At 43.0% G+C, this 25,000-nt stretch overlaps 1 protein-coding gene across 2 annotated transcripts in view; it reads left to right on the top strand.

Moving 5' to 3' along the window:
* Positions 1-25,000, top strand: part of SPRED2 (sprouty-related, EVH1 domain containing 2) — a 124,967-nt gene that overhangs the window by 84,283 nt on the left and 15,684 nt on the right. For both annotated transcript variants that reach the window (XM_010863329.1, XM_010863330.1), the window contains exons 2-4: positions 5,613-5,790; positions 14,403-14,571; positions 17,147-17,211. In XM_010863329.1, coding sequence (XP_010861631.1) covers positions 5,613-5,790; positions 14,403-14,571; positions 17,147-17,211 — 412 coding nt within the window. The remainder of the gene's footprint in view (positions 1-5,612; positions 5,791-14,402; positions 14,572-17,146; positions 17,212-25,000) is intronic.

The raw sequence follows: 25,000 nt of genomic DNA, 5'->3' as shown, positions 1-25,000 counted from the left end.
GTTCTTGCCTGGAGAATCGCAGGGACGGGGGAGCCTGGTGGGCTGCCATCTATGGGGTCTCACAGAGTCAGACACGACTGAAGTGACTTAGCAGCAGCAGCAGCATCCTGCCAAAGGATGTCACCTATGTCTGCTCCATGTTGAGTGATCACAAGACAGCAAGTCCTGTTTTTACAAATAAGGCCACCTGTGGGGACCATAAAGCTTAGTCATTAAAGGAACCACCTTTGGTCAGATCCCCAGCCCAATCTGGAAAAGCCAGTATTACTCAAAATGCACCTAAAGAATATGGTGGTGTTTGGGTGGTGGTCAAACACCATTTGTAATGACTTTTTGTTTGTTTGTTTTGGGGTACAGCCAATTAACAATGTTGTGATAGTTTCAGGTGAACAGCGAAGGGACTCAGCCATACATGTCCGTGTATCCCTTCTCCCCCAAACTCCCCTTCCATGCAGGCTGCCACATAACATTGAGCAAAGTTCCATGTGCTACACAGTACATCCTGTGGGTTATCCATTTTAAATATAGCAGCGTGTACACGTCCATCCACAACTCCCTAACTATCCCTTCCCCCCACCTAGACCCCCGGCAATCGTAAGTTGGTTCTCTTTCTGTGAGTGAGAAAGTCTGTGAGTTTCTTTCTGTTCTGTAAGTTCCTTTGTATCGTTTCTTTTTAGATTCCACGTATAAGGATTGTCATACTGTATTTCTCCTTCTCTGTGTAATGACATTGATTCTTACGGTCAGTTTAACTCAAGTTCAGACACTAGGGCTCCATTCAGTCTGTGTTTGGACCCATGCCTGGAACTTCAGCAGGTCCTCATCAGTTACACTGGTTTAAATAGCTGAAACTTTCAGAAGCACGAGGTGGTGGTTGTTTTTGACAATAGCGTTTTGGGGAAAATGTCTTAAGCATACCAGCAGCTTTTTCCTTGTACAAATGAAGAAATGAATCTGCTTTTGCCTTTCCTGCTGCATCCCCCTGCCCCCCAAATCAACCCCACATCTGGTCTAAACATGTTGTTTAATTCTTTCCAGAAGGCGGCAGGGAAGGTGGGAAGGCAGTGTACCTTCTTTATACCTTTCTGGTAGGAGAGTTCATTGTCCTCTCTGTTCCGGGTGGGGTGAGGGCCTGGATAACGTAAATACACCACAGATAGGAAGCAGCTGGCGTGCGGCCATGCAGCTGGGTTATCCAGACATCCTTCGCAGCTTTTACTGCAGCACTTTATCCCCCTGCCTTGGTTTAAATAGCCAGTTGCCTCAGTTAATGCTGGCTGTTAGGGTTGTTGCCAGAGGAGATGGGGGCTTTTGCCCCACCTCACCCCCAACATACACAGCACATCACAGAGAGGTCTGCCCTTGGGAAGGGGCATCAGAGAAGTCAGGGCAGCAAAGAAAATGCTGCAGACCACAAGCAAAGGCCAAAATGCACCGCCCCTCCACTCTGGAAGGCAGGATTGGGGTGTTTTTTTGATGAATAATTTTTTTTAATACTTTTTGGAAATAAGTTGATGGCACTAACATAAGTAATGCAAACTTCCTTTTTCATGTTTACTTAAATCCCTTCAAAGGAAGGGAGAAAAGCACACAGCTGCAACCAAATAAGTAAAAGCGTGCTTTAGCAAAAGGTGTAGAAAGTTTCTGTTACTCACCTTGGCCATTTCCTGTTGGGATGAACCCGCAATATGTTCATAGAAGATTTGAGAAGGCTGTTTCATACTGGAGAATGACACATCCTGGAAACCCCTGATTTTTCTAGAATAAATGGGGAAGGAAGAGGAGCATATTTTCAAATCGTATGTAACTAAACGAATGTTCTTAATCTCTCTGATCTAAAGTAATATGTATGTGGAATCCGGAGGTAAATGGATTAATGATAGAAGCCTTGTGAGTTTTTAAATTCAGTGTTCCTATTAATAAAAAGGAAATCTTTAGCGTATCCCAGTTAAGCTGTTGTGGCTCATAAGCAAATGAGTATTGAACACTGTATTTTCTCGGGGATTTTGTTAGCTACAAATTTTTTTTTTGAGCCTGTTTACAAATATTGTCAGTTTAACTCTATCATTTCACAACCCAGTACGTATCAGACATCACTCTATGTTCTCAGGATACAGCAGGAAACAAGAAGGGCAGAGTCCCTGCCCATGTAGGGTTTACATTCTAATTGGGCAGAATGGGCTGACAAATAGGCAGATGTTGATTTAGTAACACATAGAGGGGCTCGCAAAGAGTCGGACACGACTGAGCGACTTCACTTTAGAGAGACAAAAGGGAGGAGGGAACGACAGAGGATGAGATGGTTGGATGGCATCACCAACTCAATGGACATGAGTTTGAGCAAGCTCTGGGAGATGGTGAAGGACAGGGAAGCCTGGCATGCTGCAGTCCATGTGGTCACAGAGCATCGGACACAACTGAGTGACTGAACAACAACAGAGACAAAACACGATGAGAAGGTTTAAGATAGGGGTGGAGGGTGCTCCTTTATACATAGCGGACAGAGAAGTCTTCTCTGATGGAATAACCTTGGACAGAGATGGGAATGAAAGAAGGAGATGAGCCTGGTTGGTGTGTGGAGAGAAGAGTGGGAAAAGGGGTTAGAAGTGAAGGAAACGGCAAATACACACCCTGGGGTAGAGTGTGTAATATGGAGGACCACCAAGGACAGCAGGACTGAAGTGGGGTTGAGCAAGGAGGGGAGTAAGATAAGCCCTAGATTTTGACTTTTACTCAGAGTAATATAAGAAGCTATGGGAGGGTTTGAATAGACTGTCTTAATCTGAGTTACCTTTCGACATGTTTAGAAAGCTGGGCAAAAGTGGAAGTAAAGAGACCAGTTAGAAGGCTGTTGTAATTGCCGGAGAAATGTTCTGGACATATTTCAAAGGAAGAACCAACAGGATCAGAGGCGTCGGGAATCACGAGTTCAACCTTAAAATGTGTTAATTGGGGTGCCTGCTAGATGCAAAAGCAGAGAAATCTCATGGGCAGTTGGCATTACTCATCAGGAACCTAGGGAAGAGGTCTGGGTGTAGAGATGTGAACTAGGGCACTGTTAGCAATAGGAAATATTTAATTGTTGTTGTTAGCCCTAGCTTGGATCAGAGATGGTTTAGCCACAGTTAAAGGGGGAGAGGCAGCAAATTCTGGTACCGAGTAGTAGGCATGCTCTTGGGTGCCAGTGCAGGGTCTCTTCAGAATAGGTCTATTTTCTTAGTAAAATGAAAGCAAGCTCTTCCATCATCTGAGAGAGCGAGGGCAAGAGAACATGTGAAGCAGTTTTCTTGGGGATGGATCAGGGAAATGTAGCAGGATGCTGGGTAGACACACTTGGGTTTAGTGGTCAAAATTAGACCTATGAGCAGAGAAGAGTGCGGTGTTTCCCTCTATGTGCTGCAGCCTGAGGGCAGGTATGGAGTTAAGTGGATGGTAGGACTTCACCAGGCAACTTCACTGAGCAAAGAGAAGGCAAACACGTTTAGGTTTTGCATGAGAGCGTCACAGCAGACCGTGGAATTTAAATTGGATAAAGAATCAAGTGAGAATATGAGTGTGCAGAGAGTAGGGCACAAGAGATCATTGGCCCCAGTGGGGTGACAGATTGGAATGAAAGAAGGAAAAGAGAGAGATCAATCTAGAGAGAGTGAACTGCACTGTTGAGAAATTGTGGCTGGGGTGTAGGATGCTGAAGACTGACAAGGTCAAGAGAATGACCTAGGCATGAGTGGCTAAGACAAGGATATTGAAGGAGAAGAGTTCCAGAAACTGAGAGGTCAGCGGCTTGGAAGGATCCTAGGTGTGAATAACTCAATTATGAAGAACCATACCAGAGGTCATGATGAAGAGATGGAGGGATAGTCAGCCCACTTGCTAATATCTCCAAGGAATGAGGGGACAAGACCAGAGATCTGAAGAAGATTGAAGAAATGCAGGGCGGGGGGCAGTCCATGGTCAGACTAGTGAGCTTCAGAGGAACTGGAGGGAGCCCTGTAGCCTGCAGTAGAGGTGAATACCCCCACCCATCATCTAGGCTCAGTGGGGAAGGAAGGCAGCCACGTAAATGGGCCACGTGACTCAGCCAGAGCACATTTTCATTTCTGTTAAGAAAGTGAAAGGAGGGACTTACCTGGTGGTCCAGTGGTTAAGACTCCATGCTCCCAATGCAGGGCGCCCGGGTTCAATCCCTGCACAGGGAGCTAAATCCCACCTGCCGCAACTAATACCCAGTGTAGCCGAAGTATAATAAAGAATTTTTTTTTTTTAAGTGAAAGGAACTTATATGAGATACCTGGAGTAGTCAGATTCATAGAGATGAGGAGTAGGATGATGGTTGTCAGAGTTTGGGAGAGAGGAGAATGGGGAGTTACTGTCGAATGGGCACAGTCTGAGTTTCCATGAAAAAAGTTATGGAAATGGATGGTTGATGTTCTGGTGATGGCCACAGAACAGTGCAAATGTGCTTAATGCCACGAAGTGATACACTTAAAATGGCTCAAATGGTAAATGTTCCGTTATATGTGTTTTACCACAGTAAAAACAAGTGTGAAAGGGAGGATTGAGGAAGCAAAAGGGATGTTGGCTCTGGAGTCCCAGGGGCACCATGGGAGGGGAGTTGGGTCACAGTAGTGGATAAGCTGCAGGGGGTGGTGGGGAACCTGGGTGGCTTTGCCTGTAGGGGTGAGTGAGGTGCAGAGGGGTGGTCTGAGTGGTCTCTGGCAGATTGCAGGGCGCTTGGTCAGGCTCTGAGCACTGGATCTGGGAGGGTAGAAAGAGGGTTCTGTGTTACTCTGCATTTTTGTTTCCTTAGAACCTGGTACCCACCTCACATATAGAAGTTGGGAATATATGTTTGAAGGATTAAAAAAAAAAGGAATGTTACAACAAGAAAGAAAACAGCAGGAGAGAATTCGATAGCCTTGTAAATTTCCCCAAAAGTGATGGAGAATGAAAAGAAGCTAGAGTTGGTCTCTAGAGGAGAAAGAGGATTTTTGGCCAATGTGCAGAAGAACTTATTGCGAAATTGAAGTTTAGACTGGAAAAAATAAAGTCATAAACAAAAGGCTTCACATGTATAAAGGATATTGGAATTGAAATATTTTCCCACCTGTATAAATGATCCCATGGTGAATTTGTGATTTGGGAGTGGGTTATTCTCTTCTTATGCTAAATCAGATTATTAGCTTTATAAAATGTTAAACCATGGTCATTCATTATAAACCAAGTTTTAAGGGTTGAAACCATAATGTCCTCTTACGTTAATAGATTTGTCTTTCCTAACTTAAAGATACTAAACTGTAGATGGCAGTTCTTTCATTTTATTGTTAATACTTTCGAAACTGGAGAATGTTATGCTTGCATACATCCTCAAAGACTCACAAATATTTTTTAACAACCGGGCATCTTTCCTTTTTAACTTAAATTTTATACTGAGTTTAAGAGTTTGGGTTTTTCCCTGAGCGTTGACGTGGGTTACCTTTTAAGGTTGCTGCCAGGCATAGATTTTCTTTTGATGAGTCCCAAAAAAGCTGGCTGTGGTAGCCTTGCTCTGTGAAACACATCCTTCAGCTCCAGACCATTGTCATGCCCCGTTCTTCTTGTTGTCGTTTTAGTGACAGCTATATTGTGCGTGTCAAGGCTGTGGTTATGACCAGAGATGACTCCAGCGGGGGATGGTTCCCACAGGAAGGAGGCGGGATCAGTCGCGTGGGGGTCTGTAAGGTCATGCACCCCGAAGGCAATGGACGAAGCGGCTTTCTCATCCATGGTGAACGACAGAAAGACAAACTGGTAATGGCAGACGTCAACGCGTGGGTTACATAGTAACGACTGATTTCTTGATGTTAAACCATAGCCCTTTTCCTGTAGGTATTTTTCCCCTTCTTTCTCTGACTTCAAAATCTTGCAAGAGCTTCCAAAGATAGAACTCCCAGAGCTGGTACCAAATTGCAAAACCTAACCCAGGCTTTCCAGTGAAGTCACTTTCTACTACACACCATATAATGCTTAGAAGTGGTGCATTAGGCGGTCTTATTTGCGTCTTTGATTAATTAAGCTGTCTTTCTCTTACTCTAACAAGATGTTCGAAACAGAAGTATGTTCTTTATTATGAATCACATTGTAGTAATCTGTGAAGTCAGAGTTTTTTTAAACGGTTGGGTTTATTCATGGGGCATGCCATCAAGGTTGGGCTGGTGAGAGGTAGAAGGCAAGGAGGAAGTGTCGTCCTGATAATTTTGTTACCTCTAAATTAATGTTTATCCTAAAGATACTGCAGCTTCTATTTCATCAGCTAATGAATAAAACATATTTGGGGAAAGAAAGTAATGGAAAGCAGTGGCATTACACTTCTGTGATAATTCTGTATGCTAAAAAATATGCACTTTGGAGAGTACTCATGATCTCAAAGGATGGGGGCATTGGTAGTTTATAACATACATTTTCATGAAGGAATTGAATGTCCAGTTCTGTAACGAAGGAATCTATGATATGAAGGGAAATTGAGTGTCTAAGTCTATTTTTAATTGGTGGCCTTGGACCTGGAAGAACATGGTCCTCTGTATATTTGATCCTGGAATGTATACTCCACAGCCAACCATTGATTCAAAATGTGCAGGACCCCAACAGAGAAAAATACAAAGACACCACAGGAATATACCTGGTACATTTGAGACCCTTAACAGTGGCATCTATTGAGTTTTATGTGCTAGGTATACAAATTTAATCTTCTTTTGCCACCACTTCTTAGGGTTTATAAAGGTTTCAAAATAAATAAGGCAGAACAATTTCTAAACATTATATATGGATTAATAGAAATGGTGTTTTCACACTTGATTCATTTCTGAAAATGAAACAAAAATTTAAAGGGAGAATATTTTAAGAAATGTGGCCATTTAAGAAATTCCTTACATAATAGTCAAATAGTTAAAACATTCTAGTTTATTAGATATTCACAATAAAGGCATTATACACTAACCCAAAAAAAGTAAAATACCCTTTATCCAGCATTTCCTTAGGGGCTAAGGACAATGCTAGCCCTTCAGTTAAGGTACATCATTGTATCCTTACAGCAGCCTGTATAGTTATATCTGAAGAAACTAAGATTCAGAAAGACTACTTGTTCTGGGTCCCATCAGGGAACCTGAAACGAGTGTTTGATTCCCTCTCACCTGACCCCAGGTTTGATCCCTCAGTCGGGAAGATCCCCTGGAGAAGGGAATGGCTACCCACTCCAGTGTTCTTGCCTGGAGAATTCCATGGACAGAGGGGCCTGGCGGGCTACAGTCCATGGGTTCACAGAGTCGGACACGACTGAGTGACTAACACCCTGAACCCAAACTGAGCCAAAGTCACATGTGCACAGCCACCTTTAACCCTTTGGTATAGTTTTTCCCCTTTGTGCATATTTTTACTTTTACCTAGCTGTAATCAGAGCTCATAAACAGTTTTATATATCTCATCAGAAATTTTCCATGTTGCTGGTATCAGGTTGATGTTCTGTTGTTTATTTGATGATCTCCTTAGTGTCAAATATTAAGATTGTCTCCCTCCCCCTTACCCCTGTATTTATCTACCTGCATTTTCCACACTTGCTGTCTACTTGTAATAATCTGCGGGGAGGTCAAATTTTTATGGTTTTTGATACTTATACAAAGAGCTGTTACCACCATATATGAGAATTTTCTCAGATATTTTAAATCTTTACCAATTTGATTAGGATAACTGTGGTATCTTATTTTTGATCAGCAATAAGAGCAAATGTTTTTCTGTTAAACACTGGGAATTATCTGTCAATGTCCTTTGCATATTTACTTTTTGGGGCCTGACTATTCTCCTTGATATGTATGCCCTCCAAGTATAACAAAGATAATCATCTTCATCTGCCATTTTTACTGCAGATATTTTTATAATCTGTTGCTTGCCTTTTTTATTTTAGTTGGTGTTGTTTTCCTACAAAAATTTTGATAGAAAAATTTTTTTCACTTTTTCCTTTTTATTTTTATTGTTAACTACTTTTATGTTAGCAGATTATCTAACCTGAACAGTTATATATTTTTAGGTCTGTTTTTTCCTGGTATTTCTGTGGTTTGTCATTAGAATATGTCAACCTGAAATAGCCTTTAGATTGTCTATTAATAATTCAGCCCCTTCATTTTATAGATACATTTATAAACTTGTTTCTTATCACTGGCTTGAACATAATTATTGTAAAGTTCTACAGTTTCGTTTGAAGCCCTTTATGTAAATAATCTCAGTTACATTCCTGCCACATTCTAAAGGAGAAGGACACTATTATTTCCAGTTTGTAGTGGGAAACTCAGTGCTCCAGGAAAGAATCCACTTCCCCAGTCTTTGGGCATGTAATCATTAGAGACAGCTCTTGGACCATTTCATTGTGAAGCTAAATCTTGGTCCCTCCATTCCAGCTCGGCATGGGAAGAAGGCAGTCCTGGCTGTGGACCAGCTTCTGTTGTGTGTTGGCTGTTGCACAAGGACTGTATGCTTCATCCCCTCCTGTTGTGTTTCTCCATCACTCCCTCCCTTGTCTTGTCCCCTTTACGTTCTGTGACTCTACACTTTGGGACTTTTATAAATTTTGTCACTAGTTAAGTCAGACCCCCGCACACCTAGGTGTGCTCTTTCATCTTTCCATCCCTCACTTCCCCGTTTCACATGAAACTTTCCAGTTTCACGTGCTGGTAAATTCTGGACTCCTAACACACACGCACACACACACACACGCTTTTGGTCAAATGATGACTCATTCTTTGGCCTCCAGCTTCCATAATGCAGCACTTCTGCCCACTGGAGGGTATGAATACTCCTGGAAGCTGTGCAAACAGGACAGGTTGTTGAAGGACACTCCCCACCCCCCCACCCCCGCCCTCAGCAGTGGAAAGGCAAGGAGAAGGTGGAGATCATTTTGGAAATACAGAGAATGGATAGTATCAGAGTTCTTGGTATTCCAACCAGAACATGAAGTACTATCTCTGGTAGAAACCGTGTTGTCAATAGATTTTCCAAGGTAGTGCAGTTCTAGAATTCAGCACATTGGTTTTTGTTATTGTTATTTGAATTTTGTGTTGACACCTGTGAACTTGTGTTGATGCCATTGTTTCTATGGGAAAAGTCTGTGTTCCAAGTATTCATTCACACAGTTGTTACTTTTTCTAAGTTGGAGACAGTCAAGTTTTCCTGAGAAGTTATATGCAAATTAAAAATTGCTGAGTTGAATCTTATTTTGATGGATTAGATGCTTTTACTTCTTAAATGAATCCTATGAGAAACTACCTTATGAAGATTAATCACAGAATCTAAAAGGTTGATCATTCCAGTGCAGGTCTGTGAGCACTCCCACACACATTTAGTGGGAGTTCCAGCTGGCAAAACTATTTGAAAGGCAATTTGGCAGGATATTAATTTTAAATGTGTATTCCTTTTCACTTGGCAATTCTACATCTAAACCCTATCCTATGGAAATAGACTTACCAAGCTTTATAGATAGCTGCAGTTCTCAGACATTTTTGGCCTCAGAATCCTTTTACTTTCTAAAAATTTATTGAGGACCCTAAAATGCTTTTGTCTGATAGGCTATAAGCTACTACTATTTACCACACTAGCAATTAAAACTGAAATTGTTAAAAATCTTAAACAGTAGGGTTAGCATAAATGACATTGTTTCTGGCAAATAACTATATAGCTATTTTCCAGGGAAAAAAAAATGATTAGAAGAATAGCATTGCTTTGCATTTCTGCAGAGCTCTTTAATATCTAACCTAGTAGAAGATAGCTGGATTCTAATATCTACTCTTGCTTTCAGTCTGTTGTAATATGTTGTTTTGACTGAAGTATATGAAGAAAATCCAGCCTCACACAGATATGCAGTTGGAAGATGTAGAACTATTTTAATAGCCTTTTCAGATCATTACTGATATATTAACACTTCGATCTAAACCAAAACTCAGTTTGTAGTAGTTTCTTAAATGCAGACTCTGAAACCTTTTCAGACTCTTATTACATTAAAATCCACTGATTCACCTTTCTCTTTGCATCAATCTTTTACTCATTCCTGATTTTGTAACATCATGCATTGGTCATTTGGAAAATAATGGTTTACTGAGTTACACAGATCTTCCAAATGTTGATATACTTAAGTCTACAGTATCAAAAAAAAATCACATTTCTTAATATCACCACTAATATCATTAGAAAAGTCTTTTTAAGTATTGCCAAGCTGTCCAAAATTCTAATTTTCACTTGAAAGTTCAAATTTTATTATTGTCAAAAAATACCTCCTTGCTTTCCTTGAGGTGACAGGTTCACTGTGTTCATCTTCAAAAAAAGTACCCAAGTCTGAATAACCATAGTTCATCTGTAGGTTGCTCTTTCAAGTAAACCCGATGATTCATGAGAAAAGCAGTTAGTTCAACTCCCAACGGCAGCAGTTACGCACGTTTTCCTTGAGATAGTCATAACTCTTCCATACACAGCGGAAGTAAAAAGGCTGTGAGAGATACTCTTCCCTTTCCAACTGTGCATTTGTGCAAAGCCCGAGTTTCTTCTGCTTCAACCAAAGCAACATATTACAGCAGATCAAGTGTGGACACAGATAGGAGAATCCAGTTACATGTACATCCATTTCATCACACAAAATGAAAGATGTGTATTCTTGGGTCATGATTTCAGTCATTTTTAACTGGTTCATCAAGGACAACCCTACATAAAACTGGCTTTTTTCCACTGTGTGTGCCAGTGGTGAATACGGTGGCTTTGGTACTGTTTGGTGCCACTGCCTGGCTTTGATTGAGCCTCAGCACAACAGTTTTACCCACCGTTCCTTTTGCAGCATTAGCAGAGCTGGCAGCACAATGGAAAAGCAAAAATGTGTTAATATATGAAAATAGTTGTGCCATCCTGAACCCCTTGAAAGGACCTGGGGTTGTAGAGGGAAGGCTCCCAAGAGCCCAAATACCAGACTTTGAGAACATGTTCAAGAATGTTCATTTCAGCATTGTCTTTAAAAGTGACTAGTTAGAAATGACCTTGAATGCCCATTAGTATGGAGAATGGCAAAACAATTCTCATATATCTGTTCTGAGGAATATTACACAGCCACTAAACAGAGTCCTTTTTTACCTTCCTGTATCTCTGAGACATATTTTTGAGGAAAAGGCAAATTGAAGACCAGTGTATAGGTGTGGCTACATTTAAACAGACTCACACACACAAACTTATGTGAGTACATAAAGAAGCTGCAGGAAGGGAACTAAGGTAGTGCCCATACTGTCAGTGGGCAGCTCTGGAGGTAGAGAGGTGTCGAGGGGACAGACAGAGAGCTGAGCAAGAATGGAACCTTCATGGACTCCGCTATATTGAACCTTCTACAGTATGGATTCTTTTTGAGACCCTATAGAGTGTAGCCCTCCAGGCTCCTCTGTCCATGGGGATTCTCTAGGCAAGAATACTGGAGTGGGTTGCCATGCCCTTCTCCAGGGGATCTTCCTGACCCAGGGATCAAACCCGTGATTCCTGTGTCGCCTGCACCTGCAGGCGGGTTCTTTACCACTAGCGCCGCCTGGGAAGGCCCCTTCGCAGGCTGCTTCTGCTAAGTCGCTTCAGTCATGTCTGACTCTGTGTGACCCCATAGACAGTAGCCCACCAGGCTCCTCCGTCCCCGGGATTCTCCAGGCAAGAACACTAGAGTTGGTTGCTATTTCCTTCTCCAGTGCATGCATGCATGCTAAGTCGCTTCAGTCGTGTCCAATTCTGTGTGACCCCATAGACGGCAGCCCACCAGGCTCCTCTGTCCACAGGATTCTCTAGGCAAGAATACTGGAGTGGGTTGTCATTTCCTTCTCCACTTCACAGGCTAGTAAGATTTTTAAAAATGGAAGAAAAAAATAAAGGAACACCAGTGACTATTTCATTTTAATCCAACTAAATGACCACAAGTTTCACAAAATGTATTGTTTGGTTCATCATCTAGAAGGTTATTTACTTTCATCACAGATTGTGAAACAGCAAAATGATATTTGCTGGAAGGGACAAGACAAAGAAATTTTGTTAAAAACCTCTCTCCCATCCAAGAGTGCTTATTAGGAACTGTATTTGCATTTTCTTGCATGTGCTTAGATTTTAATGAAAGCAGGTGCTCTAAAATAAAGCCAACTCTATGAATTCAGGTGAAGATTAATGTAATTTTTTATTGTCAAATGCAACAGATACAGTTCAGAAGGCATCAAATGAGGGATGAAATACCTTCAACAAGAATATATAATCACTTATTTTTCTCCCCATGCCTCTCATTGAAAAAGCCATTTTTAAAACCCTTTCTCAAGTTTTAGTCAAATTCCCAAACTTCATTTTAGAGGATTAATACCTATTATGCCAAAACTTCACTAAGGGGTTATACCTGTTATGAAGATTACAGCATTTGAATGTTATCATTTTTGTCATTAAACTTACATAGATATATAATGATATAATTTTGTTGAAGAGGATAAAGAGATTTAAGAGGATAAAGAGATGGTATCTGGTCTCTTCCCCATCCCTCTTCCCACATAGTTTAGGTGGCTAAACTTTACTTTTCTAAGAATTTATTACACTTCTCTAGGAAAATGTACCTTTGGGATAATCTTAAACTCAGAAAATGTCAACGAAAGACTAACTTTTTCTCCATAAAAATATGGAGAAACTGGAAATGTTTGTTTTTACAAAAAAGTTTATTTTGAGATTTTGCATTGAGACTATTAAATTCTAAAATAGATAACATTTGTTAGCTAAAGCCTTGGTTATTTGGATTTCCCCAATTTGGAATGGGGCTGGGCTGACATTTAATCATTGCGCTATTCTTAGGGGAAAATGGCCATAATAAGCAATTTAATCATAAATAGAACTGTGTGAGGGGACCATTGTCTTCCTTCAACACAATGGAATAAAGTTAACTGCTTGTGATGCTTGGATAGGCCAGTTTGACTATTATTCTCATCTATTAAGTTAGAGAACATTTATTAGGCAATACTTAATTCCTGTTTGCTTAGATGTATTCTTGAAATTTTATTCATTTAAAGATATTCTCTAATTTTTATCAATTTCACTCTTTCACTTAGTCTAAAAGTAATAGTATCTCATTAAATGTAGAACTTTGCTGAACAAGATCAAAGCTGGTAAAACTTAGTGAAATCATCTGATATATACATAATGAAACTATAGAAATAAATATTGTTGGTATTTTGGACCTATCCATGAATAAAGAATAGAGTTTACATTCACATGATTTCAATGCCTCTTTTATTCTGTAATATTGAACTCTGATATCTTTGCCAGCAGTAGCACTCTGTACATAGAGGGAGTTATTTTATAAGACATCTTGATCTTTTTACAGTCTAGTTAAAGGAACAAGACTAAAGCACATGAAACTCTTAGAAAATAATATGAAATCAAGTACTAAATTGTGAAGGTGATAAAAACTGAAGTAAAAGAGTAGAAAAACATGATGCAATATCCTGGTAAGTACGTACAACCCTTCAGGTTCCTCACTGTTCAGTATTTGCAGAGCATGTTCGTGTATATGTTCTCATTGATAATGTTGGTGTTATTTCCGCTTTAGAGATAAAAAGATCAAAGGTCTGAGACAATCTCCTCCAAGTCATAGCCTAGTGAAAAGGCAGTTCTGAGACTAGATTGCTAGAATGTTCTAATAATCCAGATAAAAGGTTTATTAGAGACCTTAGATCAGGGTGGTAGCAATTGAACCAGGGTTGATACAAAATATACTGAAGGGAAAATGAAATGTACTTGGTGTTTAACATAAACAGGGGATAGAACAAGCAGAAGAGGCAAAAGGAAACCATGGAGATTCAAGCCAGAGAAAATTAACAGAGGTTGGCATTGCTAGATAAGAAGCTGGCATAGGAAACTAAGGGCAGCAATTTCAGAGCAAGTTAGTTATTTTCCCAGCTTGTTGAATTTGAGGTCACTGAGAAAGGGCATTAGGACAAGAGAAGGAGGATTGAGAGTCATGAATACAAAGGCCCTGAGGGAAAAGCAGTCAGCCTAGAATAGAGCAAAGCCCCAAGACTGGGCCTCAGCTTAGAGCCCCACTCCACCCCACTCCACCCCTCCACCCCCAGCTAGGGGCTGGAGAAATGTAGAGCATGGTTAAGGAGCAGAGCAATACAGCAAGGACCACCAAGGTGGGGATGGGGGGAGCAGCAATGAGTGGATGCTCAACAGAGGCAGGGAAAGCCTTCTTCTAAGAAGCCTTCACAGATGCACGAAGGCAGTGGGCAAGGGGGGTCATCAGTTGCCATCAAAAACAGTCATTCCTAGTTAGATTTTTGTAACCAGACAGCATCGTGACTATTTAAAAAGTAACCCACCTGTGTGTTTCAATCCTCCAGGTGGTATTGGAATGCTATGTGAGAAAGGACTTGGTCTACACCAAAGCCAACCCAACCTTTCATCATTGGAAGGTCGACAATAGGAAGTTTGGACTTACTTTCCAAAGCCCTGCTGACGCTCGAGCCTTTGACAGGGGAGTGAGGAAAGCAATCGAAGACCTAATAGAAGGTATTGAATTGATCACTGCATTCTCAGTGGGTCTGTGGGAAGTTTCCAGGTTCTTTTTAATCCCAGTTGTCTGCCATCACATATTTGTGGATTATTTGCAGGAGGGCTAGAGGCCAGGTTGGTTGAGGCCAAAACTGTAGGAACATCCAAGGAGAAAAATATTCTAAGTGACAGTGCAGCGGAGAAGGAAATGGATTTCAGAATAATGAGTGATTCCAACTGGTTTTTTAGACTGCTCTGGAAAGACAAGTTCTGACATCCATGTAAATGCCTTTTTGATATATTTCACCTTTTCCTGAGAAAAAAGCTTGGGTGCAACCTATCTTGGTCCAGAGGTGGAGAATGGATTCTAATGGGCCCAGAAGAGGCTGTAGGCCTTCCCACTGTTGTGTAACGAGGGCCCAGGGGAAAGGAGAAGGAATCTGTGACTCCTTAGTCTGTGAGTAAGCAGCTGGTGGACACTGTGTGGCATTTAATCATGGCCTGAAAGGCTCTCGGGCAGTCAGTTCTCAGGGGCTTTTCGAGTGTCCACAGATGCAAACACACAAATTCTCCATTTCGACACATTCAGTTATCAAATCAGAGGTTTCAAGGTGTCATAGCCAACCTGTGAACAAAGAAATATCAAGCAAGGCACAGTAAAGCCATATTCAGAATTGGTTAGATTCATCACAAAAGAATATGTATTTCATGTGTATAAGAGAGAAATGTTTTCTAAAGTCATTTTCTTCATTTGGGGGAGGAGAGAAAAGCAGGTCTCAAAAAAAATTCTCTTAAAATCATCAGGGAGACAATTCTAGCTGGAACAATGAATCTGAGAACTACAACCACGGGGGGTGGACAAAATGAGTAGAAACCAGTGTGTACACCATAAGTCTGACACAAGTGCATAATATTTAAAATCTTATTATTAAACATAGCTTTTAAATGTTTAGATGAGAAAATAGCTCCTGTATTATTTTCTTTTATTTATTTATTTGGCTGTGTTGTGTCTTAGTTGCAGCATGTAGGATTTAGTTCCCTTACCAGGGATCAAACCCGGCCCTGCTGCATTGGGAGCACAGAGTCTTAGCCACTGGCCTATCAGGGAAGCCCACTCCTGTGTTACTGAGAGAAGTTTGTACTATATCCATGTGCTTAATCACTGAAGCCACACACAAAATTTGGTTCTCTTAATTTTTTCTCATACATTCTACCTAGCTCTGTTCTATCAAACTTGCTTTAAACATTGATGGACTAGAGTGACTCAAATAGTAGAGATCTAAGAGTCTCAGAGCAATAGAAACTGCACACATGGTATTATGGAACTTGTTTTTTCTCCTCTGAGCCTTCATTGGGAATTTAAATATTTCTCATCCCTTTCTGATCAAGTCTTTTGAGTTCAATTTTATGTTAATAGCAAAATACTCTCTAAACGTGCATTTCATAAGGCCTAACCAAGAAAAAGGAGATGATACAGACTGAATTTCTCTTTTGGTACTCTATCACTTATGCAAATTTAATAAGCATGTTTTCCCTTTTTGGCCATTAACAGGGTTAGTTAATTTGATCCACATAAATGGGGTGCTATTAGGAGAAAAAGGAAGAAGTTACATGATTTGCCTACCAGAATGAAGAAAGAAATGAACAAATAAATCAGTTGAACTGTAAATAACCATTTCATTCCCTGATAGAATAAACTGGGTTTTTGTGTTTTTTTTGACATTATCCTAAATGTTGACCTGCAAAACTCACTGCCAGTACTGCAAGAAAAAAGCCTTTTTGCCCAGGTACCAGTTTAGAAGGTGGCTTCTCCCACAGTCTGGGGTTTATAGTGTCTAAATTTCAGAAGAGGAGGCGACCGTACTAGCTCTTTAGTTCATGTCCCTTTGTGGGTAAATGAAAAGCCCAGAGATCCAAGTCCAGTTTCACAGTGCAATTGTGGCAGGTCTAACCTGGGCTTCTCCGTCCAGTGCTTAGCGGTCAGGGAGTCCTTCAGAGCTGGGGGTAGGCTCTCTGAGCACCACCTCCTCGGCGCCTCTCCATGTGCCTGTTCTCTACTGATCAGTGAGGACGTTTGAGGGATCGATTTGGGAACAACAGTAAGCAAAGTTCATTTAGGAAACATGCTGGCTAGAATCAATTAAAGAAGAGCAAGTTAAAAGTATGTAAGGACTTCCCTAGTGGTACAGTGGTTAAGAATGTGCCTGATAATGCAAGGGACACAGGTTCTATCCCTGGTCCAGGAAGATTCCACGTGCCGTGGAGCATCTGAGCCCGAGCACCACAACTGCTGAAGCCCACACGTAGAGTCTGTGTTGCACAGGAAAAGCCACCAGTGAGAAGCCCATGCATCGCAACAAAGAATAGGCCCCTGCTCGCCACAGCTAGAGAAAGTCCACATGTAGTAAAAAAGACCCAGTGCAGCCATAAATGAATAAATAAATTATATTTTAAAATTAAAGCATTTAATTCCCAAGTAACATTTCTGCTGGTGATCCACATATGAAAGGAGTAGGATGTGGTTTCTTTAAATGAGTGGCTTTGACTTATCCTCTTTGGAAACACTATTTTGTGGTTTTTGTGTCTTTTTTAGGCTCCACAACATCATCTTCTACCATCCACAATGAGGCTGAGCTTGGTGATGATGACGTTTTTACAGTAAGTTCCCATGGTCTTTTGCTTTCCACATGAGTTGGTGAATAATCAGAGGTTCTGTTTAGGGGCATGAGAGACACTTGGCAATTTGGCATTTGTTGCTGCTGTTGGGATGTTGTCAGGGAGATCTCTGTCTCGTCTTAATTTCGCTGCCCTGAATTTGTTCTAGCCGCTCGTGTTCCCATGATGCTACAAGGCATATGGTGTCCACCTTCCTGGATCTGTTCAAGGCCCTCTCCCAGTCTTCCTTCACATTTAGGGTGAACAGCCAACCTGGTTTGCCTGGGACTGTCCTAATTTTAGCACTGAAAGTCCTTAGTCCCACAGAAGACATACTTCAGTCCCCGGCACGCTGCAACAACTGGCACCCTACTCTTAGAGTCTTCCACTAACCACCTCCCTGGCATGGAGGGGGCAGGGGAGCAGCCTTCCTGATGAGTGATTAAATATCTGATAAGAGTCCTGAAGGCTGAGTTGAGGTTAGGGCCAAATGTGCTAAGGCAGGAAATGGCTTGGATATTTTGACATAGCTGGCGTTAATGGGATGTAACTGGAGACTAAATGATTTCTCAGCTTGCCCCTTCACTAAAATTCTGTGCTTCTAGAAGTTAAACAGTTCAGAGTGCACCTGCCATGTGCTTGGTGCAGTGAGGAACTGCAGGGCAGCATTTCAGAGTCTGGGCCTTGATGCAAAGGAGGAAATACATTTAAATTGTCACCTAGGATACACATCCAGTAGACACCCCAAACCAGATCATATTTCATGCCCTGCATTCTGATTTTTCCCTCTTCTTTTTTATTTTCTTCTGTTTCATTATTAAACTTTTCAAGCACACAGGAAAATTTAAAGCCTAGTACAGTGAAAGCCTGTAGACTCTGTATCTAGAGTCGGCAGTGATAATGTTTTACCCTATTTGCCTTATCTCTGCGTATGTGTCAGCTTGCACACAGGTATTTTTTCTGTTGATCCAGTTGAAAGTAAGTCACCTCTAAATAACTTGAGCATGCATCTCTTAAAGAATAAGATATTCTTCTGCTGCTAAGTCACTTCAGTCGTGTCCAACTCTGTGCGACCCCATAGAGGGCAGCCCACCAGGCTCTCCCGTCCCTGGGATTCTCCAGGCAAGAACACTGGAGTGGGTCGCCATTTCCTTCTCCAATGCATGAAAGTGAAAAGTCAAAGTGAAGTCGCTTCAGTCGTGTCCGACTCTTAGCGACCCCATGGACTGCAGCCTACCAGGCTCCTCTGTCCATGGGATTTTTCAGGCAAGAGTACTGGAGTGGGGTGCCATTGCCTTCTCCGAGATATTCTCCTACACAACATCGTAACTGGACCTAAGAAAATTAATAGGAATTTCATATTATCCCCTAATAGTTCCCCAATAATTCCTTAGTTGTCCCAAAAGTATCTTTTATAAGCTGTTTTTTAATTTAGTATTTTAAATACTAGTTGCAATCCTGTAAACATGATTCCTGACCCATTCATCCTGCAACTAGTGATTTAAAAAACGCAACTCTGGGAAGACAGAGGTGGGTGAACCCGCCTCCATCCCTCATGGAGGTAACCAGGTGGTTTGGACAGGGAGGATATGGCCCTGTGAGAGGCTTAGAAACCGGCACAGACTGTTAAATGCTGTGGCCCAGGATGGGGCCTGGGGGTCAGAGAAGACCCCTGGGAGCTGAGGCTGGACTTCGATGGTGTTGGAACAGGGCTGGGAAGGGGCTTCGGGGTGTGGGGTGAAGGCGGCAGCAGGCTGTACGTGGTGAGTAGTCTAAGCATTGCAGACCCCAACCTGGCATGAGCAGAGAGTGCTTGTCGGTGGCAGTTGGGGGCTGAGCGTCAGGAAATGAACTCAGTTGTGCCTCCGTGGAGCGGCTGGTGTGATGCACTCTGAGCAGGCTTCCTATAGCGCTCCAAGCAGATCCTCTCAACAGTTGGCATGTTGCTTACATCTGTTCCTTTGTCACGTTTGAGAGACAAACAACAGCAGGCGGGTTAAAAGGTGGCTTCCTGTGCTCCAGAGCAACCCTGTCATCCACAGCTGCTTCCCAGCTACCTGCCAGCGTGATTTATGGAAGCGGGAGCGGGCAAGAGGGACTGGGGCCATAGAAGCCGGCATCCCTGCTGGCTTTGTCCTTTAATCCACAGGGAATCGACGTGCTGTTCAGGGTAATGCCGAACGCCTGGAAGGACATGTAGGAACTGCCCTGCTGTTTCCTGGCACTTGGAAACTCACGGCGGGAGAAGCCGGCTTCATTGTATTCCCTGTGGGCCCTGCCGTACACAGTCCTTACCTTCATTCCACTTGTTTACACACAGGGGCCTCTTAATAACAGTACCTCCCTTCCCCAAGACAAGCCCAGCCACGAGGCCAGTGACCATTAGCAACATCCCGTGTAAGGCTGGGAGGGTCGTCAGGGGCTGACACACCAGGTTTCCTGTTTGTTCACAAGTTCCCTGTCATGAGACTTTTTGTCCTAAGAAGTCAGGGATGTCTCTAAAAGCTGGAGCCGTGGAAGTGAGCAGCCAGGTTAACACCTATAGAGGCTGCGGCTTCCCGAGGTTTGTTGCATTCTAAAGCTGATGTCGGTCGGAGAAGGCAGTGGCACCCCACTCCAGTACTCTTGCCTAGAAAATCCCATGGACGGAGGAGCCTGGTGGACTGCAGTCCATGGGGTCGCTGAGGGTCGGACATGACTGAGTGACTTCACTTTGACTTTTCACTTTCATGCATTGGAGAAGGAAATGGCAACCCACGCCAGTGTTCTTGCCTGGAGAATCCCAGGGATGGCGGAGCCTGGTGGGCTGCCCTCTATGGGGTCACACAGAGTCAGACACAACTGAAGTGACTTAGCAGCAGCAGCAAAGCTGATGTGGGTAAGACAGGGATTAGGACTTTGAACTCATTTAGAAAGAGTGTAAGTGGTGATAGACCCTCTTACAACTTACGATGAGCCAGAAGGAGAATTTCTAAGAGAATAGTGTGTATAGGAGAAAACCTTCAGAGGAAGGAACCAGAAGGAGATCTCTGTTTGTGCTGCTGGAGCCAAGGGTTCCCTCTATTCCAAGGCATTCCTTGGGACCAGGAGGAAAATAGGACACTGAACAACACAGGGATGCATGTTATATGTTGGAGGATGACGTGGAGGAGGGGGCAACCCCAAACCCCCCCGGTGGAGAGGTTGCTGGGCTTGGGTGCTCAAAAAGCATGGCTGTCTCTGCTCACAGTTTCCTGACTCCCAGCCCCTAAACCAGCCTGTCTTCTCAGGATGGTAGAACCATGTTGCAGGTCCTCCACGTGAAATTAACATCCAGCTCAGCATGTGTGAACGTGCGTGCAGACACACACGTAACTGCCCATGCGTTGCTAGTTGCCTTTACAGTCCTCCCACGCCCCTCCTGCCACCAGCCTGGTGTGTGTCCACATCTTTGCCGACGGAGCCACCACCAGAGACTCCAGATTAGACACTGCTCTGATTTTCTGGGTCTTGGACTGTTTATCCATCCATGTGTCTTACTGTTTCACCCTCAACCAATTATGATTGTTTTCTCTTCTTTCAAATCCTATAGCATTCTTGTTTATCCCTCTCTTGCTACTTAAAAGCCTGGTTCTTTTTTGACTTTCACATTTTATCTGCTGAACAAGTAACTTTATTTAGCTCAAAGCAGGTTATTCATCGTTATAGTCTCTGTAACCCTATAAAGCTTGGCTGTATAGGTGCTCAATAAATGGGTGATCTGAACCCCAATATACTGTATAACAATCACAGGGTTTCATATTTTATTCACTGTTGTTACTCAGTTGCTAAGTCATGTCCAGCACTTTGTAACCCCATGGACTGTAGCACATCAGACTTCTCTGACTTCACTATCTCCAAGAGTTTGCTCAGACTCATGTCCATTGAGTCAGTGATGCTATCTAACCATTTCATCCTCTGCCACCCCTTTCTCCTCTTGCCTTCAGTCTTTCCCCATATCAGGGAAAGAGTCGGCTTTCAAAAAGCATCAGCCCATGCTTTTTGAGCTCCCAAGCCCAACAACTTCTCCACCAACATGTAACATGCATCCATGTGTTCCAATGAGTTGGCTCTTTGCATCTGATGGCCAAAGTGTTCATTGGCTTGTTATCCTGCATACTTAGTCATTTCAGTCGTGTCCAACTCATTGCGACCCCATGGACTATAGCCTGCCGGGCTCCTCTGTCCATGGCATTTCCCAGGCAATACTGGAGTGGGTTGCCATTTCAGTTGGTGGTTTTGAGGGATTTTCAGTAGCTTTATGTCATATTTTTCTTGCCGTGTTTTCTGTTGCGTCCACAGCTAGGAGGCGAGGTTTGAGCATCACCACCCAGTCTCACCCTTTGGCTGTTAATGCTCCTTGTCACCTCCCATCCAGCCCCATCATCTCTCCTCCCTGGCAGACCTCAGTTACTGTAATCCATCCAGGTGAACAGAAATACCTAGCTGGCTAGGCATTAAATATGGATGAGGGGGGGGGGGGTGGGGGGGGGGGGCGGTGCGTGGATTCCGATGCCTGAGTCACGTGATGCAGATTTATGAGTCATGCAAAGAATATAAAGCAATGACAACAAAGGCTAGCAGTCTGCAGTGGGCATTTGGAGGCATCACTGAGAGTCAGCATACTCCCATCCATGCCCCTGGCAGACGGCTTTCTCTCTTCAGAACCAGGATCCTTGAGAGGGACAGCATGGAAGGACCTTCAGTTCTGTTCCCTCTCATTGCTTTTGTCTTGTGGGGGAGACGTGCTCTAGTGTATCTTGTGGAGAAGGCCCCCATGAACTTGAGAGATGAGCAGTGTGGTGCCTTGGAGGGGCCAAGCTGATTCGCTCCGCAGCCTGGGGCTGGCCACCCAGATCCCTTCAGTCGAAGCCTCTGGGGCCAGAGGGTTTGGAGCCCTTGGGGAAGGGGCTCAATGAAGATGGGGAGAGAATGAGTAGAGAAAATGGACTGTATAGAACTAGAGAGGCTCTGGGTTTTATGGTCATTTAATGAACAATTTTCTAAATTCCTATTTTGTAGGCTTTGGTCCATTGAAACCTGGTGGTTTCTTTACTGCCACAGAGCTCTAAAATCACTTCTGAATGTTATTAGCATCTTCATAGCTAGACAGGGAGAATTTTAATACCATCTTGGGAGAATGCAGCTGCAGGGCACACGGACTTCAGAGCAGGCTCACTGAGAATCTGTGGTCAAGTGCTGTCGGTGCCTCAGCTGTCATTGTGCTGAGTGGCTGGATTCTGGCTCTAAAGCTGGGGGATTAGGGAAATATTTGCTTTATAGAAAGATACTTGGGGGTGTATAAAATAGCTAAGTCCTCATCTTCCATAATAAGTAGGTCTTAAATAATATCCCAATCTGCAAATCAAGAATGAGGAGTATAATAAGATGCCATTGAAAAGATGGAGAGAAATGCAAGAAGACAGAACCACAAGAATTGGGTTTATTTCTCTGGGGCGTGAGAAGCTGTCTCACTTGGAGAGGGGCAAGACTGCTATTTGAGGTATTAAGTGATACACATGTACTGATTTTTTTAATTTAGTTTCAATTGGAGGATAATTGCTTTATAACATCATGAATCAGCCAAAAGTATACATATGTCCCTTCCCTCCTGAACCCCCCTGCCACCCCTCTGGGTTGTCACAGGGCATTGCTTGAGCTCCCTGTGGTACACAGCAGCTTCCTGCTCGCTCTCTGTTTTACATACGGTGACGTATGTTTCAGCGCCACTCTCTCGATTCGTCCCACCCTCTCCTCTCCCCGCTGTGCCCACAAGTCTGTTCTCTGTGTCTCTGTATGTATTCCTGCCTTGTAAATAGGTTCATCAGTACCATATTTCTAGATTCCATATATATGCCTTAATATACAATATGTGTTTTTCTCTTTCTGGCTTGCTTCACTCTGTATAACAGGCTCTAGGTTCATCCACCTCACTTTAACTGACTCAAATGTGTTCCTTTTTATGGCTGAGTAATGTTCCATCGTCTATATGTACTACAGCTTCTTTATCCCTTCATCTGTCGATGGACATGTAGGTTGCTCCGTGTCCTAACTGTTGTAAACAGTACTGCAATGAACACTGGGGTATGTGTGTCATTTTCAGTTATTGTTTTCTCAGGGTATATGCTGAGAGCTGGGATTCCTGGGTCATATGGTAGTTTTATTATTCATTTTTTAAGGAACTGCCATAGTAGCTATATCAATTTACATTCCCATCGACGGTACAAAAAGGTTCACTTTTCTCCACACCCTCTCCAGCATTTATTGTTTGTAGATTTTTTGATGATGGCCATTTGGAGACTTTTTTAAAAACGAAAATGAGAGGGAGTTTTCTCAGGAAAGGCGGGGCATGTAGTCAAGGGAGAAGGGAGAATCCAGTAATCCTGATTAGCTACAGAAGCCCTGATTTTCCCTTCTGGGGGCTAAAGGGACTGAAGATACACAGCAGAGGTTGAGTTCTGTGCTCTCGGTGTTCTGCTCCTCCCCACTGTTTTTTCTGCCTTGTGTTAGGAAGCAGTGTGTCCTAATGACACATGAAAAGTAAGAGAACTGATGTGAGTTAGCTGGAAACGTTTGGCTTGCGGGGAGGCGAGAACAGCTGTAGACATGCCAGCTCCTCAGAATTCTAGGTCTTGGAATTGAAAGGGATTTTGAGTTCACATCAGATAAGTCAGCCTCCTTCCTTCTGGCAGACAAAGTAAGATTGGCCCCATTTTGTAGACACAGTCATGGAAGCCACTCCGTGTCAGATGGAGGACCTGCCTGAGATGACACAGCTAGTTCACAGCAGAGGAGCAGTGAACACCATCTCCTCAGCGTTCCCATTCATCACTACCATTTTTCTCTTCCTCTGTTGAATAATTATATTTATGGTTTTTCAGCTGTTCTATTTTTTATACATTGTCCTTATACAAGAGTGAAGTTTTAGGTTCTCTTGGACCCAAGTTGGAAAGGGAAGAAGAGATAAGAGAATAAATATGTGACCAGTGCCCCATGTGGCACATCCATATGACAGACTTGAAGCCTGAGCAAGTGTTACAGCCCCAAAGTCCCCAGAATAGCAATAGGAAGGCATACCCTAAAAAAGGTTTCGGTTTATTCTCTTACCTCAGGATAGCTGCTGGATTTGGGCAGCCCTTCTCCATAGGGATTCCTCACTTTACAGCATCCATCATCTGTAATGAATTACCTTCTCTTCTGTGCACCCAGAATAGCACTAATGTGTACGGTCCTTTGCGGCATTGGGAAGAGTCATTCACAGCATCTTGTGTGGGTTGGAATTCTCTCCTAGAACCCAGTTAAGAAAGGCTGGTTATATTTGCATTGTCTCATCATCCTTTAATTTCTCAGGTAGGCAGTCCTCCTTCGTGTAGGAAAAATGTCTTTTACAGCATCATCAGCTTTTAGCCACGTGTTTGCTGAGACTGGAAAATGTAGTTCTTCCTTGTGCCCTATGCTTGAACTGGTGACATCCTGTTTATTACCAGCTGCATCTGATTACTTTCTGGCTCTTCAGAGCACTTGCTCCTAATGACATCTCCAACCCTTCTGCCCACCCCAGGTGTTTCTAAAGCATGACTAGAACTGCTACTGCTGCTGCTGCTAAGTCGCTTCAGTCGTGTCCCACTCTGTGCGACCCCGTAGACGGCAGCCCACCAGGCTCCCCCGTCCCTGGGGTTCTCCAGGCAAGAACACTGGAGTGGGTCGCCATTTCCTTCTCCAACGCATGAAAGTGAAGAGTGAAAGTGAAGTCGCTCAGTCGTGTCCGACCCTC

Source organism: Bison bison, unplaced genomic scaffold (genome assembly GCF_000754665.1).
Source record: "Bison bison bison isolate TAMUID 2011002044 unplaced genomic scaffold, Bison_UMD1.0 scf7180017864489, whole genome shotgun sequence".
NCBI lineage: Eukaryota > Metazoa > Chordata > Mammalia > Artiodactyla > Bovidae > Bison > Bison bison.
The sequence above is the reverse complement of the archived record's forward strand: the minus strand, read 5'-3'. Positions and strand labels throughout refer to the sequence as shown.